Genomic DNA, 19044 nt, shown 5'->3' with positions numbered 1-19044 from the left:
GAATTAAATTTAATAAACAGAAATATGGTACTGACTTTTAAACTACGCGCTTGCTCATTAGTTGGGCCACTACGATACCAGGTGGCTCTACTTCTTGTTTTTCTTGAAATTTGGGAGGAGAGGACGACCACTTTTCATTCCGGGTCAATTAACTAAAAAACACTGCTAAATTTCATTCTAACAAATCGAAACACACGCACTACGCAATGTCTTTTCAATTGTTAGATGCCTATTTAAAAGTGGGGAAATTTCTCGCAATAACTCCACTTTCCGTTGAAAGCAACGAAAACTCAAAATTCCGTCAAATCCAACAAGTAATGGTGATACTACTTACGATTACTTGTGTCACGGTATCAGTGTATTTCAGAGATTACTTTTTAGAGTACACTTTTCCAAAAATTACACTATGTCTTCTCAGCGATATTGTGTTGTGTACTTATTGTTGTCGAATAGTTATTGAAGCGTCCAAAGTGTTACAGTGGAGTGAGTTAATCAGTGGTTTAAAAAACACATCCTGTTTGTTAAAAGAGGACGACAATGATAAAAAAAAATGGATACAATGGAAATTTGTGGTATCTCAGTTTACTTTCTTTAGTGTGGTAATTTACAGGCCTGGTTTTCCATTCTGGGGTTGTGGGAGTTAGTATACGTGTTCGAGATATTGCAATATTATCTTCAGTTTTGTCACACCATGTATTTGCACACAATTCTAGAAATGATTGGCCAGAGATATGAAGCTTTGAAGCACTGCTTCGAAAAGGGTTTTCCCAAAAACGACAAAAATTTACATGAGATGAGTTGCTTTGCCTACACCTTGAAGGACATTGTGAACAGATTTAATGACAATTTCGGATGGTCTTTACTTTTACTCATCACATTCACTACTCTTCAATTTCTTAATTCTTTAGAATATAGTCTTGAATATAACATCTATGGAACAGAACACGCATCTCATGTTATAATAACACAAGTATTAATTGCTCTTCTATCTTTCGTAGGTACTGCTGTTTGCGTATTTTCTCTTTCTAATTAGTTTGTTGTAGATACCTACAAGCATGGTACTGTTGAAATTTGAAAATATAATGGCAGAATCCGAGGAGCTTGTTTTTCTGGTAAAGAAATCCACTACAACAATTTTAGATAGAAATGAAAGGGAAGAAATGGATAGATTTGGTGACATTGTTGCAAACAACCTTCCTCAGTTTAGCGCAGCCAGATTTTTTGTTCTTGGCCGATCTACAATCTTGAGTATATTTGGAACGGTTGCTACGTTTTTTATCATTTTAATTACATTTGTGCCTAATGCAAGATTAGATGCTGCAACTGCTACAAATCTAACAATGCTCGACAACTAAAAAAAATTGTATTAAAGTTGTAATAACCATATGTAACACCTAAAATACTACTTTATTCTAAACAACTAATTATCTAATATCTTCTTAAAACTAAAACAGTATCCCGACTAATGGTAGTTGACAATTCTCGATCTGTTTTTTGCAGAGTGTACTTCTGTAAAAAGGTAAGTAAGGTATTCAAATTTGTATCATTGCTAAATTGTTTTTTTTTTTCTAGTTGTTAAGTAAGTCCTAATTTAGACTTAATGAGTGCTCAGGTATCCGGTGTATTAATTTTTTTTATATTTGTACTTGTTTATTTATTTTTTGTATTAATAATACTTTTGTTTGTATCAATTGCTCTGTAATAGTAATTTACGCAACTAGTTCGGGATAGCCTGCTTCCCGCATGAACGCTTGTTTGAGGCACGACCGAAGGGAGTGCCGCATTTGCGTGAATGCGGGAAGCAGGCTCACGAACGTGTTGTGTACAATATTTTTTGCGACGAATAAACCTTTAAACTGAAGAGATTAACTGTGAGTTATTTATAAACAACGCCATTGACAGCGCCGTCAACACGTCACAATGTTGACACTACCCGAGTATTTTAAGGTTACCATGGCAACGGGAAGTTAAATGCACGTGTGCGGGAAGTTCGACCTCCCGCACTCTGGTGAATGCGCGAAAGCTATCAAAAAAGGTCATGAGTGAAAAAATAATAATAATGATGAGGTCGTAGAATTTCTTCCACCTTGTTTTACGTACGTACATGATACAAGTAAATATGGTATGGACATCCCATGAACCAAAACTCGTCTTCTTCTGCGCAACGTTATCTGACGTCATGTGGAATGAATGACCTTCCACTTCTGTGTTGACATCTGATGTCAAATATCAATTTTAAGGGTTATGAGGCAGTTATGAGTTTTTGTGGTTATGAGGGTTATTGTTTATTGTTACCAAACAGATGCGTAAAAACAAATTGGTGGTTTGCTAGCGACCTAGCGTTGTTAAAAAAATAGCGGGGATGATAGCAAATAATAAGAAAATATGTATATTTCAGCCGAAGATACTCTGCAGAATAAAAATTGTGAAACATTGCAAATTGTTTTTACACTGATTGTGAATAGTAATAATAATTGTACAAAGAATCTCGTACATTTGGTAAGTACAAACCAATAATTTAATACACAACTATTAAGAAAGAAAATGTGATGTTGGAAGCCGAAGATTATATTAAATATTTAAATCAGGGATTTTTTTCATTTTTCTTAAACCCTTGTGTTTTAAGCTGTCTTGATAATGTACCTTGTTCATTTCTCTTATTCTGATATAAGTTCTTGTTCGGACTAAACAAGTAAGCACTTCATCAGGATCATGGTAGAAGGAGACATGGTATAGGCATACGCATCGGGTGTGACGTCAAGTGGGGTGAAATTAGCGCGAAATTTAAAATACAATTCGTTATCTGACAACTAATTGACGTATTGGACAGAGCAATGACACAGCATATCATTCAGTAAGGACAGCTTTTGAAAGGTCCATAAGAAATACACGTAACGGACTAGAACAACAATAATCGACCGTTGAATAAGGACATGACCTTGAATTTTGGCTAGAAACTGTAGTGGCAAACCTTGTTACTAAATAAAATTTACCACCATGTCAACATTGTGCGTCAAATTTGACATTTTAGATGTTTGGTATTTAATATTGTAACGGTGATTTATTATTTTTACTGAATAGAAAATGCGCGTTCGAACACATAAATAAAATAAATAATATTGTGGAAACTGTACACAGGGCACAGGGGTGCGGTATGCTGGTATGGACACAGTTACGAGGGCAGCTTTTATATATCGGCCACATGAAGGTAAAATTGAGTTGGTAGAAAATAGTGAAACAAATCGTTTTTCTAGGGCTGCAACATAAAAGGTGAATGTTTCATGTAGCATCTTAAGCGCGCCACTCACGTTTCAACGCCGCAGAACAATTGTGTTTGATATGACCAAATTGAAGTGTTTTTGAACGTCTGTGTATGCAAATCGGTTGGATGTGGACGGTCGGTGAACAAGTCTGTCTGCAGCAGTACAATCGTGTTGTATTGGATGGAAATTTGATGATGTGTGGACATGACTCGACAGTGTATGTTATTCAAATCGTGAGAGCAGCTATAAAAGTACATTTTCGTCATTTTGTCGGACATGTTGTCATCACGATCGCAAATTTTTAACTGCAAGGTCGTAACGTGTGTGTGTACTGCTGCTTTTTAACAGAATTGTACAACAGTTGCATCCAATGGGACGTTGGAGTGTGAATGGCCAGCTTTAGGATTGCCAAAATGGTGGATCATCATCAAAGACGTTGAAGTGACAGAGAAGTTTATCATATATGATAACATTACGTGCAACGGCAAAATAACTACATGTTTCACAGGTATATTTCATCAAGCATTTCTTCAGTAAGTATCCACAGACATAACTTAAAGAATTTTGTTCCTCCATGTCCAGATGTCTGTAGTCTGTCATATTTACTTCCACAGATTTATGTGCAAAAGTTGTTCAACTTAAAACTCTATTAATAATTTGACACTGGTTACTTTCTTTAGATTCAGTTGCTAGTAAAATAGATCCTAAATCATTACAACTATTGGAATTTTCACTGTGCTGTAAAAATTGCATACCAAATAATTTTTGTATTGATTATAGAATAATATACTTCTTTATATTTCTTATCTTACAGATTCCGAGGGAAATTTAAAGAAGCCTCTGAAGCAGGTTTTTTTATTGTGCCTGGAATCACGAGGTGGTCTACCACTATAGTCCATGTTACTATGAAAAAGTTCTCAGAATTACTTCACTAATTTAACTAACAACAAAAATTCAACCAAAAACATCAAAGTACTTTTCCCAGGGAAGATGAAAACAACAGCGTTCACTTTCTGACTCTTCAAACGGTTCACACTTGGCGAAAATTGAAGGCATTGGCAAAATAGGTAGTTGATATGTTTATGTTGAAATTAACTTGGTAAAGTGATAGACTTTTATTAATGAATAAAATAAATATAAGCACAATTCTTTTTTATTGTTCAAAGTGGTATTTTTTTCGTAGTCTTCATGCCACACTCCAAAAATTGGTTTCAGTTCATTCGATGTTTATATCAGTTCCTTTTACATTGTTTTACGGACGAGCTGTATTTGTAATTTAGGCAACCAATATTCCACTTCGTTTCAAAAATCCCGCCTAATCAAAACGGTTGGATAAGGACACGTTGTTCCAATATTTGACGAGCTGTCTTTACTGAATGATATGCTGTGGCAATGACAATTCAAGCTGAAATTCCCTAGACTTCCCTAGCGAAGCTCACAAGAGTCACAAGGTCGTTGATGCCACCTAACGTCACAAATGGATGCGCAGACCATTTTTAAATTGGTACATCGGATGCCTATACCATGTCTCCTTCTACCATGATCAGGATCACTCATACAGTCCATGGTAGAAGGAGACATGGTATAGGCATACGCATCGGGTGTGACGTCAAGTGGGGTGAAATTAGCGCGAAATTTAAAATACATTCTTTAAATTGAAGTTTTATATTTTTTTATCCTGTCACGTTGCAAATTCCCCCGTATCAATCCTAAATCTAGACAATTAAGTAAAAGAGATAAATTTCTAAAATTGCAAAACAAAAGTTATTGTTATATCAATATATTAAACAAAATATAGTTTCGTCAAAAATGAGATACGCAAAATAAATAAAAAAAGGATTAATACATTAATAAAAGTAGTTAGAGCCGCTGCCAGGGTAAAAAAATACTTGTCGAGATTCATCAAAGGACTTGTTCCATAGACGATTTAGCTGTATCTTTGTCTATGGTCCACTCCACCCCTACATTAAATAGTAAGTACGCCCTGGATTTACTTGCAGTTTACGTTAGCGCGTAACCCAGTGTAACCAAAATTTTATCTTTTTCTTTTAAAAATGACTTACTGTGCTGTTTTGGGTTGTGGGAATAGCAAAAAAAAGCAACCAGATCTTACTTTTTACAGATTTCCCAAAGAACCTATAATTTTAGAGGCTTGGGTGGAATTCTGTGGTCGAAGCCCAATAAATGTTAAGAATGGTAAGAATAAAAACAAATAAATAATTAATAAACATTGTTTTTCATTTTATTACTTTTTCACTAGCTCGAATGTGTTCAATACATTTTACAAAGAAATGTGAAACGAAACTAGGACTACAAAGAGTATTAAACTATAGCCCAAAAAACAGAAGAAAAATATTAAATACAGCAATACCTACATTACTGGGTCCTTTGGCTCCACATAAAACGGGACACTCGCCATTGGCTTTTACAAATGTATTGAGCCATAACAGTTTAAGTAAAAAAACTCCAGATAAAAGTGGTTCAAGTAACAATGGTAAATGTGTAATGACTTCAGTTCCATTGCCTCTGTTGCTTCCTGTAAAACATTGCAAAAAGAATTTGTTTAACGTTTCATTAAGTGCCTCAAGAAATATAAATGACAGTGATATTCAATCTTTAAAATATGATGCATCGACAAATAATGACAATAGTGGCAGTAAAATAGACTCCTCAAACGACCTTAAAGCTTGTCGTAAGTGTCAGTGCGTAAGATATAAAAGTCAAAAGCAAATCTGGGAAAAGAAATTCCTAACACTGTCAAGGAAATATGAAAAATTAAGTAACCAACTAAAACTTATAAAAGATGAAAACCTAGCACTCCAAGGTGCACTGAAGGCAAGAAATGAGGATCAAAAAATTGTAGAGACGTTAAAAACAATTTTTACCCCTGGTCAAATAAAAAAATTAGTGACACAAACAAAACGTATCCAGTGGTCAGCCGAAGACATTGCATCGGCAATTTCTTTAAGGAGCATTAGCCCGAAAGCTTATAAATACTTACGAGAGAAGTGTCAATATCCACTTCCTGATTTGAGCACTTTAAGAAGGTGGGCAAGTACGTTTAGTGTCGATCCTGGAGTTTTGAAAGACGTCTCATTATTAATGAAAAAGAAAGCCAAAATTTTGAATGAAACTTCAAGATTGACGGTACTTTCATTTGATGAGATGTACATAGACAAACAATATTGTTTTCATAAAGAAAAAGAGCAAGTTTTTGGACCCCACCGAGCAGTACAAGTAGTGATGGCACGCGGTTTATGTTCCCCCTGGAAGCAACCCATATATTATAATTTTGATACCCCTATGACAAGAACGCTGTTATTGCATATCATCAAAACTTTGTATGAGTGTGATTATACAGTTGTTGCAATTGTATGTGATATGGGGTCACAGAATTTAGGCTTGTGGAGGGAACTAAACATAAATATATCAAAATCATTTTTTCAACACCCAAATGATGAGAGCAAATTAGTATTTGCATTTGCCGACGTTCCCCACTTACTGAAACTGCTTCGAAACCACTTTATTGACAGCGGCTTCTGCTTAAATAACAAAAATTATGGCAAAAAATACATTGAAGATGCTATTGAACTCGGAACAAACAACAACTTGCGAATTGGCCATAAAGTTACCCAGGACTTGTTGGATGTTAAAAGGTCACAACGTCAAAAAGTTAAAAGTGCTGCTAAATTATTTTCATATACGACAGCCAAACTACTTGACTACTGTGGTGAAAACAAATTAATCCAGTGCAGCAATTTTAAAACACTTTCTGATTTTATTGAGTTGGTGAACAATTGGTTTGACTTGCTGAATACATCTTCAAAATATTCAGCAAAAGGAGTAAGTGCCTTTGGAGTTAACTTGAATGATCAGATGAAGATAATCCAGAAAATGACTGAAGTAATGACAGCAATGAGAGTAGTAAGACACCGTGCTCTATTACCATTCCAAAAAGGAATCATCATTACCAATAAATCATTGGAAGGTCTATATCACTACCTTGTAACTACTTATAACCTGGAATATATCATGACTAGGCGTTTGAACCAAGATGTTTTAGAAAATTTTTTTTCTAATATGCGAAGTATGGGTGCTGTAAATACCAACCCTGATGCCATTAGCTTTATGTATCGTTTGAGGTGGTATATTTTAGGAAAAAATTCTTCAGGCGCTCTCACTCAATCTAAAAACTGTGAGGAAGATGAAGATGATAAATTAACCAACCCCTTACAAGACCATGAAGAACAACAGGAAGTTTGTCTTACTGCTCCATTGTTTGCTTCAATTGTAGATACATCTTCAAGTTTTGATATTGATACAGAGCTCAATTGTGAGTGGATTGAAATTCATTTTGTTGATGATCCATCCCTGTGTGAAGGTGGTGATTCCAGCATAATTACACCAGAAATAATCATCAATCATGAAGGACTACGGTATTTAACTGGATATGTAGCACATCGGTTCAGGACGAAATATCCACATCTCGGTAATTCTAGCCCAGACAATGACGTTCCTTCCACCTCAACTTCTAACCTAGATTGGATTAACTTTATTTCAAAAGGAAATTTGCTTCATCCTACCAAAGAATTTCTGCAAGTTGCGGAAGTGATGGAAGCAACTTTTGTAAATTTCCACGGGGCAGACATTCAAAAAGTGCCTAAAATCATAACAACCGTCGTAAACGAAGTAAAAAATAATATTAACACTAGCAAGTTTCCAGATGAAGTGATTCGCTGTTTGGTGAGAACGCGAACGTATATCCGCATTAGGGAATTGAACAAATCAATAATCGCGGACAAATCAGAGGTTAAGTGTACAAAAAAAATAAAACAAATTGTGGGAAAACATTAGAACTGGATACTTTGATTTCTAAATTTTAATGTAGTTCTTCTTGTATAACTTCATTAAAGACTAAAGTGCGTGAGTGGGTAAAAACTTACCTTACTGTTGACTAATTTGTATTCCCCGTAAATAACAGCGAATCGCAAAAATTAAGCAGTTACCGCAGGGTGTGTTCCACATTTTTGGACCGTTCAACTTTCAATAATTACATTTTTATCACTATTAATTTCATTATCTTTCGTAAGCCGGCACACTTGGCCGGCAGCTAATTGACGTATTTGACAGAGCTATGACAGCTCAAGCTAAAAGTCCCTAGCCTTCCCTAGCGAAGCTCACAAGGTCGTTGATGCCAACCCACGTCACAAATAGATGCGCAGACGATTTCTAAATTGGTACACCGGATGCCTATACCATGTCTTCTTGTACCATGATACAGTCTATGTTCATTTTAACTAAATTAACAATATTTTGAATAATTTTTGGCTCTTTTTTTATTTCAGGCCCATGATAGGCCAGAAATAAAGTTTCCATCGCCTTTGCAATTTGTAAAAATTCTGGCGATGGCTGTATTAATTGCCCTTTGGATATAAATTGAATCCAATCAGAAGTAGACGTAGAAGCTACAACATTCTGTGATGAGACACCAAGATGAGAATATTTTGTACGAAAACGATGGGCAACATATCCAGCGAGATACCGGAGACCTTCATCGCTAACAATGGTGGATGGTAAAGAGACATGAATATCAGAGTCATTATCAGTGAACTGCAAATGTGCAAAATCGTCAAAATCTTGATTGCCTGACCCTTCGTTTGAAGTACCGATTAATGATGTGAAAAGGGGTACTGTTAAACAAACTTCATTTCCACCTAATGGTTGAACTAAGTTGCAGGCGTTATCTTCCTCGCAATTTTTGTTGTTGCTTAAGGCTCTTGGTGAATGTCTTCCCAGAATATACCATCTTAAGCGATGCATAAAATCTACTGGATTTGGTTGGTCATTGGCAGCACCCATTGCTCTCATGTGAGAAAAGAAATTTTCCAATACGTCTTGATCCAAGCGATGGGTCAAAATATATTCCAGATTGTATTGTTCTTTGAGGTGCAAAAACAACTTTTCTAGAGAGCTATTGCTAACAATAATCCCTTTTTGAAATGGTAACAAACATTTATGGCCTTTGACTCTTAGCTTTGTTATAGTTTCAGTCATTTTAGATAAAAGTTGTTGCTGCTTCTGGAGATCTAAACCATAGCCGACAACGCCAGTGCGCGAATATTTAGAATTGGTATTAAATAGATCAAACCAGTCATTAACTAACTCGACAAAGTTGGCAAGTAAATTAAAATTCGGATCATTAATTAAATTATTCTCCCCACAGTACTTAATGACATTTGCTGTGGTGCGAGAAAATAATTTAGCCGCCCATTTCACTTTTTGGCGTTGAGAACGCTTAACATCTATTAGGTGTTGGGTAATTTTATGACCCATTTTTAAATCAGATGTTTCACCCAGAGCTAAAAATTGTTCAACCGCGCTCTTTGTCAAGGTTGAATTTTCGAAAATAAATCCATGATCTAAAAAATGGTTCCTTATCAGTTTTAAAAGATGTGGAACATCTGCAAAAACATAAATGAGCTTTGTTTCATCACTAGGATGGCTAAAACTTGTGTTGCTGGTATTGATATTCAAACAGTTCCATAGTCTCATGTTGGTCGTACCCATATCGCTTACTATGGCAGTCACTGTGTACCCACTGTGGTACAACTGTTTTAATGAATTATGTAATAATTCTTTGGTAACAGCAGTATCAAAATTATAAAATATAGGTTGCTTCCAATTGGAACACAAACTCCGGGCCATTATTACTTGGACCGCCTTGTGCGGCCCAAAAACTTGTTCCTTTGTTTTTAGAAAACAAATTTGTTTATTCACAAACATTTCATTGAATGATAAGACAGTGAGTCTTTCTAAAACTGTTAAGTTTTTGGCTTGTTTCTCCATGAGAAGAGCCACGTTTTTCAGCAAACCTGGACTTATATCAAAAGTATGGGCCCATCGTCTGAGAGTTCTCAGATCAGGGAATGGAAACTTGCAGGTTTGCCTCAAATATCGATAAGCTTTTGGAGTCACACTTCTTAAAGAAATTGCTGATGCTATGTCATCGGACGACCAACAGACACGTTTCTGTTTAATTAGGCGCCGTATCTGACCAGGGGTAAACAGTTTTTTTGAAGCTGTACCAATCGTCACTAAATCATTTTTTTCATTTAATTTCTTTACGAGTCGTCTATTTTCCTCTTCAATTTTTTCATCATACTTTTTCTGTAATGCATTAAATTTCTTTTCCCACTCGTTTTCATAATTTCTTTGTTTAGTTGTATCCTCAAAGTCATTTAGCGGCCGAATACCATGTTCCGTTTCTTTTGCTACGTCTGTAACACCAAACAAATTAACATGATACTTTTTGCGCGCGTTGATATCAACTTTTCGCACTATTTTTTCCGTTGAGCCGTTTTTATTTGGCGTAAAATTGTGTTCGACAGACACTTCCACTTGATCCGAACTTCCACAAAATCCACTTTTATTTGGAGATAAGGGAATTTTAATTGTGGGAATTGCCGTGGACACTAACCTTCTCCTGTTCTTTGGGCTATAGCCCAATATTATCTGCTGCATAGATTTATAATTAAATTTATCTTCAAAATGAAGAGAACATATTCGAGCTACAAAGAAAACAAATCTGTGTGAATATTCCACTGTTAAATGTAAAATACTTATGCTGTTACCATTTTTTGTATTAACAGGAGGAATCCTACAAAATGCTGACCACTGCTCTGATATCTATAAAAGTGAATTCCTTTGGATTTCTTTTGGCTGGTGTTACAACCCATGACTGAACAGTAAGCCATGTTCCAAGATTTGTAATAAACAGGAGATACAATAACACAAAAACGACAAACTTAATTCTTGCATATACCTGCTACCTCAACTGTCACAATGTAGATATGACGTTATATTTTTGTTTTAAGAACGGTATAAAGTAAAAGAACTTTTCACAATATGTTAAATAATTTATTTCTATCATTAAAACAATTCTATTTCATGATGAAAATGTTTTTTTTTTTGTAGTCCTCCGTTGGGCTCGGTAAATATTTCAATTTCCCGCCTGAATACAGCCAGGTGACGTCAGCAAACCTGCGTATGTCCATACCATATTTACTTGTATCATGGTCTGAATGCGCTTTTTCTATATTCTTCCAGAATGGAATCTATAAAGTGTTCTGTCTGTGACAAACAATTTAATTTTGTTACTTCCAGGAATAGACATTTTAGGCGTTTTCACCGTGATCAAAGTGTTGGTAGGATTTACAAAACAAAGATTTTTTGTCCAATGTGTGGGGATGAAATAGAGAGAAATTTGAAATCCCATGAAGAACTCAAAACTCATCTTGAAATAAAGCATAATATAACATTAGAGGTAGAAGAATTGATACTAAGTCATGAAGATTTTAAAAATTGGATTTGCGAAGAACGAAGAGATGTTAAATATATTAGTCGAAAGCAAAAAAAAGATGTGCGTTACCCCTATCAGCTGATATATTATAACTGCAACAGAAGCTACAATGGTACATTATTATTGTAATTTGTTAAGAATATATTGTATTATTGGACATTTTAGGCTATGAAAGTAAAGCATTTAAGAGATTTCCAAAGGCAGGGGGTAGCAAGAAAATCTGTGGTACTTGTCCATCAAGAATCACTGCAAAAATTTTTGATGAAGGTATGTTATCTATGTGCACAGTTTACTGTCCCCAGTAGCAAGCAATATTTTTCTAACATTTATACAACATTGATATAATATTAAATGTTGACTAGATATTACAAATATTTATATAATATTCATTTTATATTTATAAATTTATATATGAATTTCAACATATATTACACATTTATGAAATGTCTTTTTATCAAGATACCGAACAACAAAAATGAAAAAAAAAGTACCATGTTGGGACAACTTGTAGGTACAGTGGACGCCGCTTAATGTGATCACTTTGGGACTCAGACAAATTGATCACACTAACCGACTGATAATAATAAGCGAAAACCATCATCAGAGACAGTAAAACTCAAAATAATACAAAATCATGAACAAGATAGTGTTTATTATGCTGGTAGATGAAGGTACATAAACAGAAGAATTTTTAAAATAAATTTTGGTTACCATTTTGAGAAAGGAACCCTCGATTTTCTTTGGTGGTTGTAGAAGTTTCTTAAGTAAGGGCTGAGATTTTTTTTTTTTTTCTCTGATAAGGTAAGATCTATGAGAGTATAAAGTGAATAGTATAAGCGAATTTATCTTTTGAGAGCAATGAATGTTCATTAAACAACAATAGCAGTTTCAATCGTCTCGCTTCTCCAAAAAAAAAATTCCCGCTTGTATAAGAATTGCGAGATTGATCACAATAAGCGAAATATTGATCACAATAAACGGAAAAATTTTAATGCATTGGTATTGCGTGGGCCCGTTCCAAGCCATTTTGATCACACTAAGCGGTTGATAACATTAACCGTGATCATATTAAGCGGCGTCTACTGTAATTTATTTCATAGGGTTTTTATTGGAGTAATATTAAAAATTGATTTGAAAAAATACCAGCTATTGTGAAATTGACACTATTCGAAATCACGCTTTGCACACTATTAATTGCTCATTAAAAGGTAATATTTTTTTTATTTTTGCGAACAAAAAATAACAATTTTATTCATCATTTTTATAAAACTTACTTAAATTTGTGTTTCACCTACCGATGCGCTTGCTCTGCTGGAACGCGTTTGCGCAATGTGCAACATATACATATTTTCTGTTATTGTTGGTGGTTCAAAAAGTATTTTGTCTAAGTTCATGGTGTTTGTCCTATTGTGAATTGTGATTATCGGTACTGCAATAAATTCAGAATAGTGTAGTAAATACCGTTTTGTCAAGAAAACAGTACTAAACCTACATAACCTCACTTCTACATGCAATGCAGAAAATGCAATTTCTCAACACGTAAGTATATTTAAGAGGTTTAATATTTCTGAATATAAGCATATTATTAATGTAGAGACAAAATGATGAATGTCCGGGCGCAACCAAAAAAAAGAAGAAATCGAGTTAGAAATTGCGGGAGATACGTAGAAATTGGATGAATTGGTAAGCATTTATTATTATTATTATTAACTCCTAGTATTTATAAACTAGTTTCAGACTGATAATAATGTTTATTTGTCAGGAAGAGAAGACGTAAAAAAACATGTATGCAATTTTGAAGAAATTATTAATAATGAACCAAATTGCTTTCAAGTTTTCAGGGCAAGGAAAAAAATAATCTCTCTTTTAGTGAACTCACAATTAACAAGTCTACAATATGTAAAGTTATGTGATTTCTTAAAAATTACAAATTTTGTAAATTAATTTAATTGTAGGTACCACACGGAAAAGTCACAAAAACGCCACAACTACTGAAATTTAAAAAATGGTAGGACCTCATTAAGCGAATACAAAAGCAAGAATGAATTCTCATCGAAAAAAAACATGAGGTATGATTTTTTTTATTTTAATTAATTATATCGCTTTTCAATGAATTGGTTATAGAGTAAATAATTATTAAATAAATATTTCTGTATAACGATTGAAATGTAGCAGAACATTGTTCATTCACAATGTATTTTTATTTCATTGTAAGTTGGCAGTGTATTTTTATGTTTAAAAAATTTATATTGTGTTTCACATCAGGTGATTTTTTAAATTTATGCTCTGGTTGCCCATTTTTCAGTTTCAGTTTCACTGCTGACATAAGTGTCATGGATAACTACAGCAGAAATTAAAAAAAAAATCACCTGGTACAAATTTTCAACGAATTGGTTCTAGGACAAATAATTTTTAAATGTATAAATATTGCCGCAACATTTCAAATACACTGTTATTTCCAGTGACAATGTATTTCTGTGTTTAATAAATTTTATATTGTATTCCATACAAGTTTTTTTTATATCCATACCCCCTTTCATATGAAGAACATTTATTAGATGTTCTGAACTAAATAAGTATTAAACATTGAAAAAAAATATATATTCAATATTTAAAACCAATATTGATTTTCTAAAAAAAATCTGTCGTTACCCATATTATTTAAATGTTAGAACTTCAATACTTATTACATATAAAATGTTACTGGGGGTATATTAATTGCATCAATTGTTTATAGGAACAGTGAAAATTAAATATATAAAAACACATGTAGGACATGAAGATGAGCTGAGATATCAAGGATTGACAAAAAATGAAAAACAAGAAATTTATTCAAAATTGAAAAATGAAGTATGTAAAAAGAGAATATTAGAAGATGCTCGGACCTTTAAAGGGAATAAATTGGAAAGACTACACTTATTAACAAAAATGGATTTGAGAAACATGAGTCGAAGTTTATCAAAAACTAGAAATGCTGATGATATGGCTGCAACAACAATAAAGGTTTTGCATGAATGGAATCAAAGTGGCCAAAATTATGGATTTTTATTTAAACAAATTGGTAATGTATATGATTATTATTTTGTTAGCATGTGGTTTTTTACAATTAGGTAAAATTTTTGTTTAAAATCTGTGAATTAAGAGAAATATTCATGCATGTAGATTGTAGTTGGTGGTGTTGGTTGTTTAGCACATGCTTAGCTTGGCTTGTAGGGGAAAGGCATTCCATTCTTAGAGATGAAGATTTTGCAGTGGGCTTTATGAACCAGGTGATGGAATCTAAATTTAAACAATTCACAAATATTATTTGTATGGATGGGACGCACAACACAAATATTAGAGGATGGGAGTTAACAACAGTTTTAGTTAAAGATGATAGGGGTGTTGGTTTTCCCGTTGCATTTTTAGTGTCTAGTAGAAAAGATCAGTTAATTTTTGAAAATTTTTTAGATGCTTTAAAGAAAAAAGTTGGTGAAAAATTATGTCCCACCTATTTTATGACAGATGATGACCCAAAATATTATAATGCATGGATCAACGTTATGGAAACAAAACCAAGACATTTATTGTGTAGTTGGCATATTATAAAAAATTGGAACATTCAAGGCAAAGCAAAATTAAAAAATACAGAATTGAAGAAAAATATGAAGACTGAGATGGGAAAAATTTTAAAGGAAACAAATGAAGATAAATTTAAAGAGCTATACAACAGTTATTTTCACATACTTTTTGAAGCGGGGGAAATTATTTTTTTGAATTATTTAAAAAAACATTATTTTCAGAATATGGAACGTATTAAAATGTGGGCTCACTGTTACAGACTAAATGCTGGGATCAATACAAATATGGCAATTGAAAGTCTGAACAAATTTATTAAATATGATGAGTTGAATAAGAAGAGAAATAATACAATAGAGAAGTTATTGGATATGTTAGACAGAGTAGTGGAAGACAAGGAATGGAACAGAATAATAGAAACAGAAAGACCTTCTACAGAAACGTATCAAAGCAGAATTGTAAGAGACAGACATAGAAAAGCAGAAAATTTACAAAATATGGTGGAGGAAGTTGGTTTTGGAGAGTTTTCAGTAAGATCTAATTCCAATAAGATTTATAAGGTTGTGTATGGAGACAGAGTGTGTAGAAATGATTGTAGGCTCATGTATTGTGTAGTTTGCCAAATCTGTTTGCATCATTACAAATGCCAGTGTCCTGAGTTTATGGTAAAAAATAATTTATGCAAGATGTTGCTTTGTTTGAAAGGGAACGGTATGAATGTGGGTTAGGGAAGACTAAAGACACTTTTACAGATATAGAAGAACATAATTATTGCAAGAGAGTATTAATGGAATCAGAAAATGAACACAATTATTGTGATATGCAGAAAAATGAAGAAGTAAAAATGTTAATAGAAAATAATCAGCAAACACCGTTGCCATTGGATGATGAAACTTTTCGAAAATTAAAGCAGGAGTCACTTAATAATACTTTGAATGCACTTAACATTGATGATTTTAAAGAACTTATGAGCAATGTCGATGGATGGTTAAGAAAAAAAAAACGAGAAGAATTTAACAAAGAAAAGAGTGCAAGAGACGCAGCAATATTATTCCGTAAGTGAACAAATATGAAGCAACATTATTATGAACTGATTGGTTACAGAAACACTAGAGAAATGAGTGGATTTTTGTGACATGGGTTATTAATAGGTCCTCATGGAATCACCTTTATAAATAATAGGATGAGAATTTTATTTCTACAATTTAGTAATTATAATTTTTATTACTGCTACTATTACTATGTATTTTTCTGTTAGGTAAAGATGAATTCTGTTGTATTTTTTGTTGATTCAGATTATTTCTATAAAGCAAATACAATTTTTTTACAAATACATTTTTATTTTACGCGTTTTTTGTATGTTACGCTTGATTGAAAATAGCACATTAATTAATAAAAAAAAACTAAAGTCGTATTATTAAGTTTCATTATGTTGGGTAAAAGACGCAACAATCATATACAATTATAATCACATACTTAAATTGGTTATTCAATGCAAGTAGGTATGTCTGGAGGAAAGCATGATTATACAGTTTTTGGTATGACCCTAAGTACATTAATATTAAATTTTAAGGCAGATTATACGCAAACACAAACGATGATCAACTTATTATGAATTATATTTATCATTTCGATACAAATTCTGTTGTGATAACTGGGGGTTAAGCCTTTTGGTAATTCGATGAGATTACATATATTTCAATTTGCCACATTTTTTAAATGACAAGTGTAAACACCTACGTTTGAATTTACCGGCTTTTTCAGTGACAGCTCAGGCATGCGCATACATACAGGTTCTTCGGCACAAATACCGTATGCTGTCAAGATTCGTAAAGTATATAGGTTGCCTGGTAACTAACGAGTGGTGGGAGGTGTCGCCATATTGCTACGTCATCCAGCGTGCCCACAGCTTGCAGACAGCTTGTTTACTGTAGTGAAACTGAGTGATTTTGTTGAAAATTTGTTGTTCTACCGGTGTTTATAGTAGTATTTTATGGTAATAGGTATTAATTGTAAACAAGTGATGTGTTAGCTATATTATTTTAATTTATTAGATGCCTGGAGGAAGTATTTGTAGCGTTGCTATTTGCAAGAACAATTCCAAGAAGGCGAAAGAAAGTGGACAAAGTCAGACGTTTTTTAACTTCCCTAAAGATCCCCAGATTAGGAAGGAATGGGTTAGGAAGTGCCATAGGAAAGACAAATTTGACCCACAAAATAAAAGAGTTTGCAGCGATCATTTTACACCCGATGATTATGAAGATTTGTTGCAAGCTAGATTATTAAAAATTAGGCCAAAAAAATTGAAAAAAAACGGTATGTAACATGGTTTATGCTTTGTAACATATTCTCTAAAATATACAATTTTTAGCTGTTCCTTCTCTACACTTACTGCCCGAGTCATGTAGCTCAACCACTGCAATTACAGAACGGACAAAGAGAGCGGAAATAAAGCAGAGGAAACTGCGGAAACGGAAGCATGCGTTAGCAGGTGCATCTACAAAAACAGTAAAAAAAATGAAGAGAATTCTAAATTAAAACGTCTTTTCGTTTATCGTAGTTTTATTATTATTTTAAACCCACCATTTACCCAAATAAACGACCGGCATTCAAGTAAGATTTGCACTATTACCTGTAACAACACTAACGATACCAATAATTTATTCTAATATAATTTCATGTGTTGAGTTAAAAAGATCACAAGTTGCTTAAAAAATATGTTGAAGTAGACACGACAAGTTGATACATGACATTTTTAAACGAATACAGGATATACCTGTGATGTCTTGTTTGGGGTAGGTAATATTGTTAGTTTCTCAAATTACACGAGCTCATTTTTCTAACATATATATTGTGTCAACTGTCATTCTCTATCTCTTTTTTAAGCTAGTACATTACATTTCCTCCCTTACTGAAAATTAAAGAACACATACCAAATACAAAATAAAAGTTAAACTCAATAACTCATATGACGCACATGCCATTAGAGTTCTACAAGATAGTCCCGGAGCTTCGACGGTGGTTTTCTGTCTCGCTGGGGACGTCGTTCAGTGGGCGTCTCAACTCGTTGATTTGGGGGACTGTTTACTTTGTCCTCCGTGTTGTCTTGTCTAAGGGGTGTCGTGGCTGGAGCTGTCGACCTTGGAGGTGTTGTGGGGAACGGTGCTCGCGTTTGTTCAGATTGGGAAGATCGACTGGGTGCCAAACTTGTTGAGGGGTGATACTCTGGCCTTGGACTCTGTGCTGAGTGGTGTGGCTTGAAGAATGATGAATTTCTGACAATCACCTTTTCTCCTAGTCGAGCTTCAATTTGAGAACCGGTGATTCTAGTGATCGTGTATGGATCTGGATCAAAGAGTGGAGTCAGCGAATTCTTCTTTTGTTGTTTGCAAAGAACTTTTTGTCCAAGTTGTAAGCGGTGTTCAAATGTCCTTCTTTTACGATTGGCGCGTTCGTTTTGTTTTCTTCTGTTGTCGATGTCCGTTTGGGGATTGTATTCATGAAACGTCTTGTTTTTGAGAGTGGGTAAGAAGTTGTTGATTTCTCTGTTGAACATAATTTGATATGGTGAGCAGTTTGTTGTTGAATGAGGGGTGCTTCGGTAATTGATTAAAAATTCTTGAATTTCTGCGTCTGGATTGTTACTGTTGATCGTTGCGCACAAGAGGGCTTTCTTGAACGTTTTCACGAATCTCTCAGTTCTGCCATTTGCTTCTGGCCAACGTGGTGTTATCAAATGATGCTTGATGTTAAGGCTTGAAAGATGTTCTTTCAACTCGTATCCATTAAAGGGTGGTCCATTATCGGATTTAAGTTCTTTTGGTAGGCCAAATAGTGCAAATGTCTCGTCAAGTACGGGCTTCA

At 34.0% G+C, this 19044-nt stretch overlaps 1 protein-coding gene and 1 long non-coding RNA gene across 3 annotated transcripts; one reads left to right on the top strand and one right to left on the bottom strand.

Moving 5' to 3' along the window:
• Positions 1-5480: 5480 nt before the first annotated feature.
• LOC135139145 (uncharacterized) lies at positions 5481-8467 on the bottom strand. Of its 2 annotated transcripts, none has more exons than XR_010282126.1 (3): positions 8207-8467; positions 7491-7923; positions 5481-5799 (listed from the first exon to the last, which is right to left on the bottom strand). It is a non-coding gene; the product is annotated as an uncharacterized LOC135139145 (long non-coding RNA). The 2 variants fall into 2 exon arrangements; XR_010282125.1 differs by having other exon boundaries at positions 7532-7923.
• Positions 8468-8544: 77 nt separating this feature from the next.
• LOC135139144 (uncharacterized) lies at positions 8545-17732 on the top strand. Its single transcript, XM_064069270.1, has 9 exons — positions 8545-8950; positions 9001-11734; positions 11788-11889; positions 14360-14683; positions 14836-16235; positions 16285-16388; positions 16945-17176; positions 17235-17496; positions 17552-17732. The coding sequence occupies exons 2-5, from the start codon at positions 11371-11373 to the stop codon at positions 15906-15908; spliced, it is 1863 nt and encodes a 620-aa protein (XP_063925340.1). The 5' UTR covers positions 8545-8950; positions 9001-11370; the 3' UTR covers positions 15909-16235; positions 16285-16388; positions 16945-17176; positions 17235-17496; positions 17552-17732.
• The last annotated feature ends 1312 nt before the right edge of the window (positions 17733-19044 follow it).

Source organism: Zophobas morio, unplaced genomic scaffold, assembly GCF_036711695.1.
Source record: "Zophobas morio isolate AGI-343-1 ecotype UQ-CSIRO unplaced genomic scaffold, CSIRO_AGI_Zmor_V1 ptg000030l, whole genome shotgun sequence".
Taxonomy (NCBI): domain Eukaryota; kingdom Metazoa; phylum Arthropoda; class Insecta; order Coleoptera; family Tenebrionidae; genus Zophobas; species Zophobas morio.
This window is presented reverse-complemented; position numbering and strand designations above follow the sequence as displayed.

Excerpts from the sequence above, each read along its gene's own strand:
- LOC135139144 (XM_064069270.1), top strand. The coding sequence starts at position 11,371 with ATGGAATCTATAAAGTGTTCTGTCTGTGACAAACAATTTAATTTTGTT. Across the intron at positions 11,890-14,359 it reads TGCAAAAATTTTTGATGAAG|GAACAGTGAAAATTAAATAT; the intron begins GTATGTTATCTA and ends AATTGTTTATAG. Across the intron at positions 14,684-14,835 it reads ATTTTTATTTAAACAAATTG|GGGAAAGGCATTCCATTCTT; the intron begins GTAATGTATATG and ends CTTGGCTTGTAG.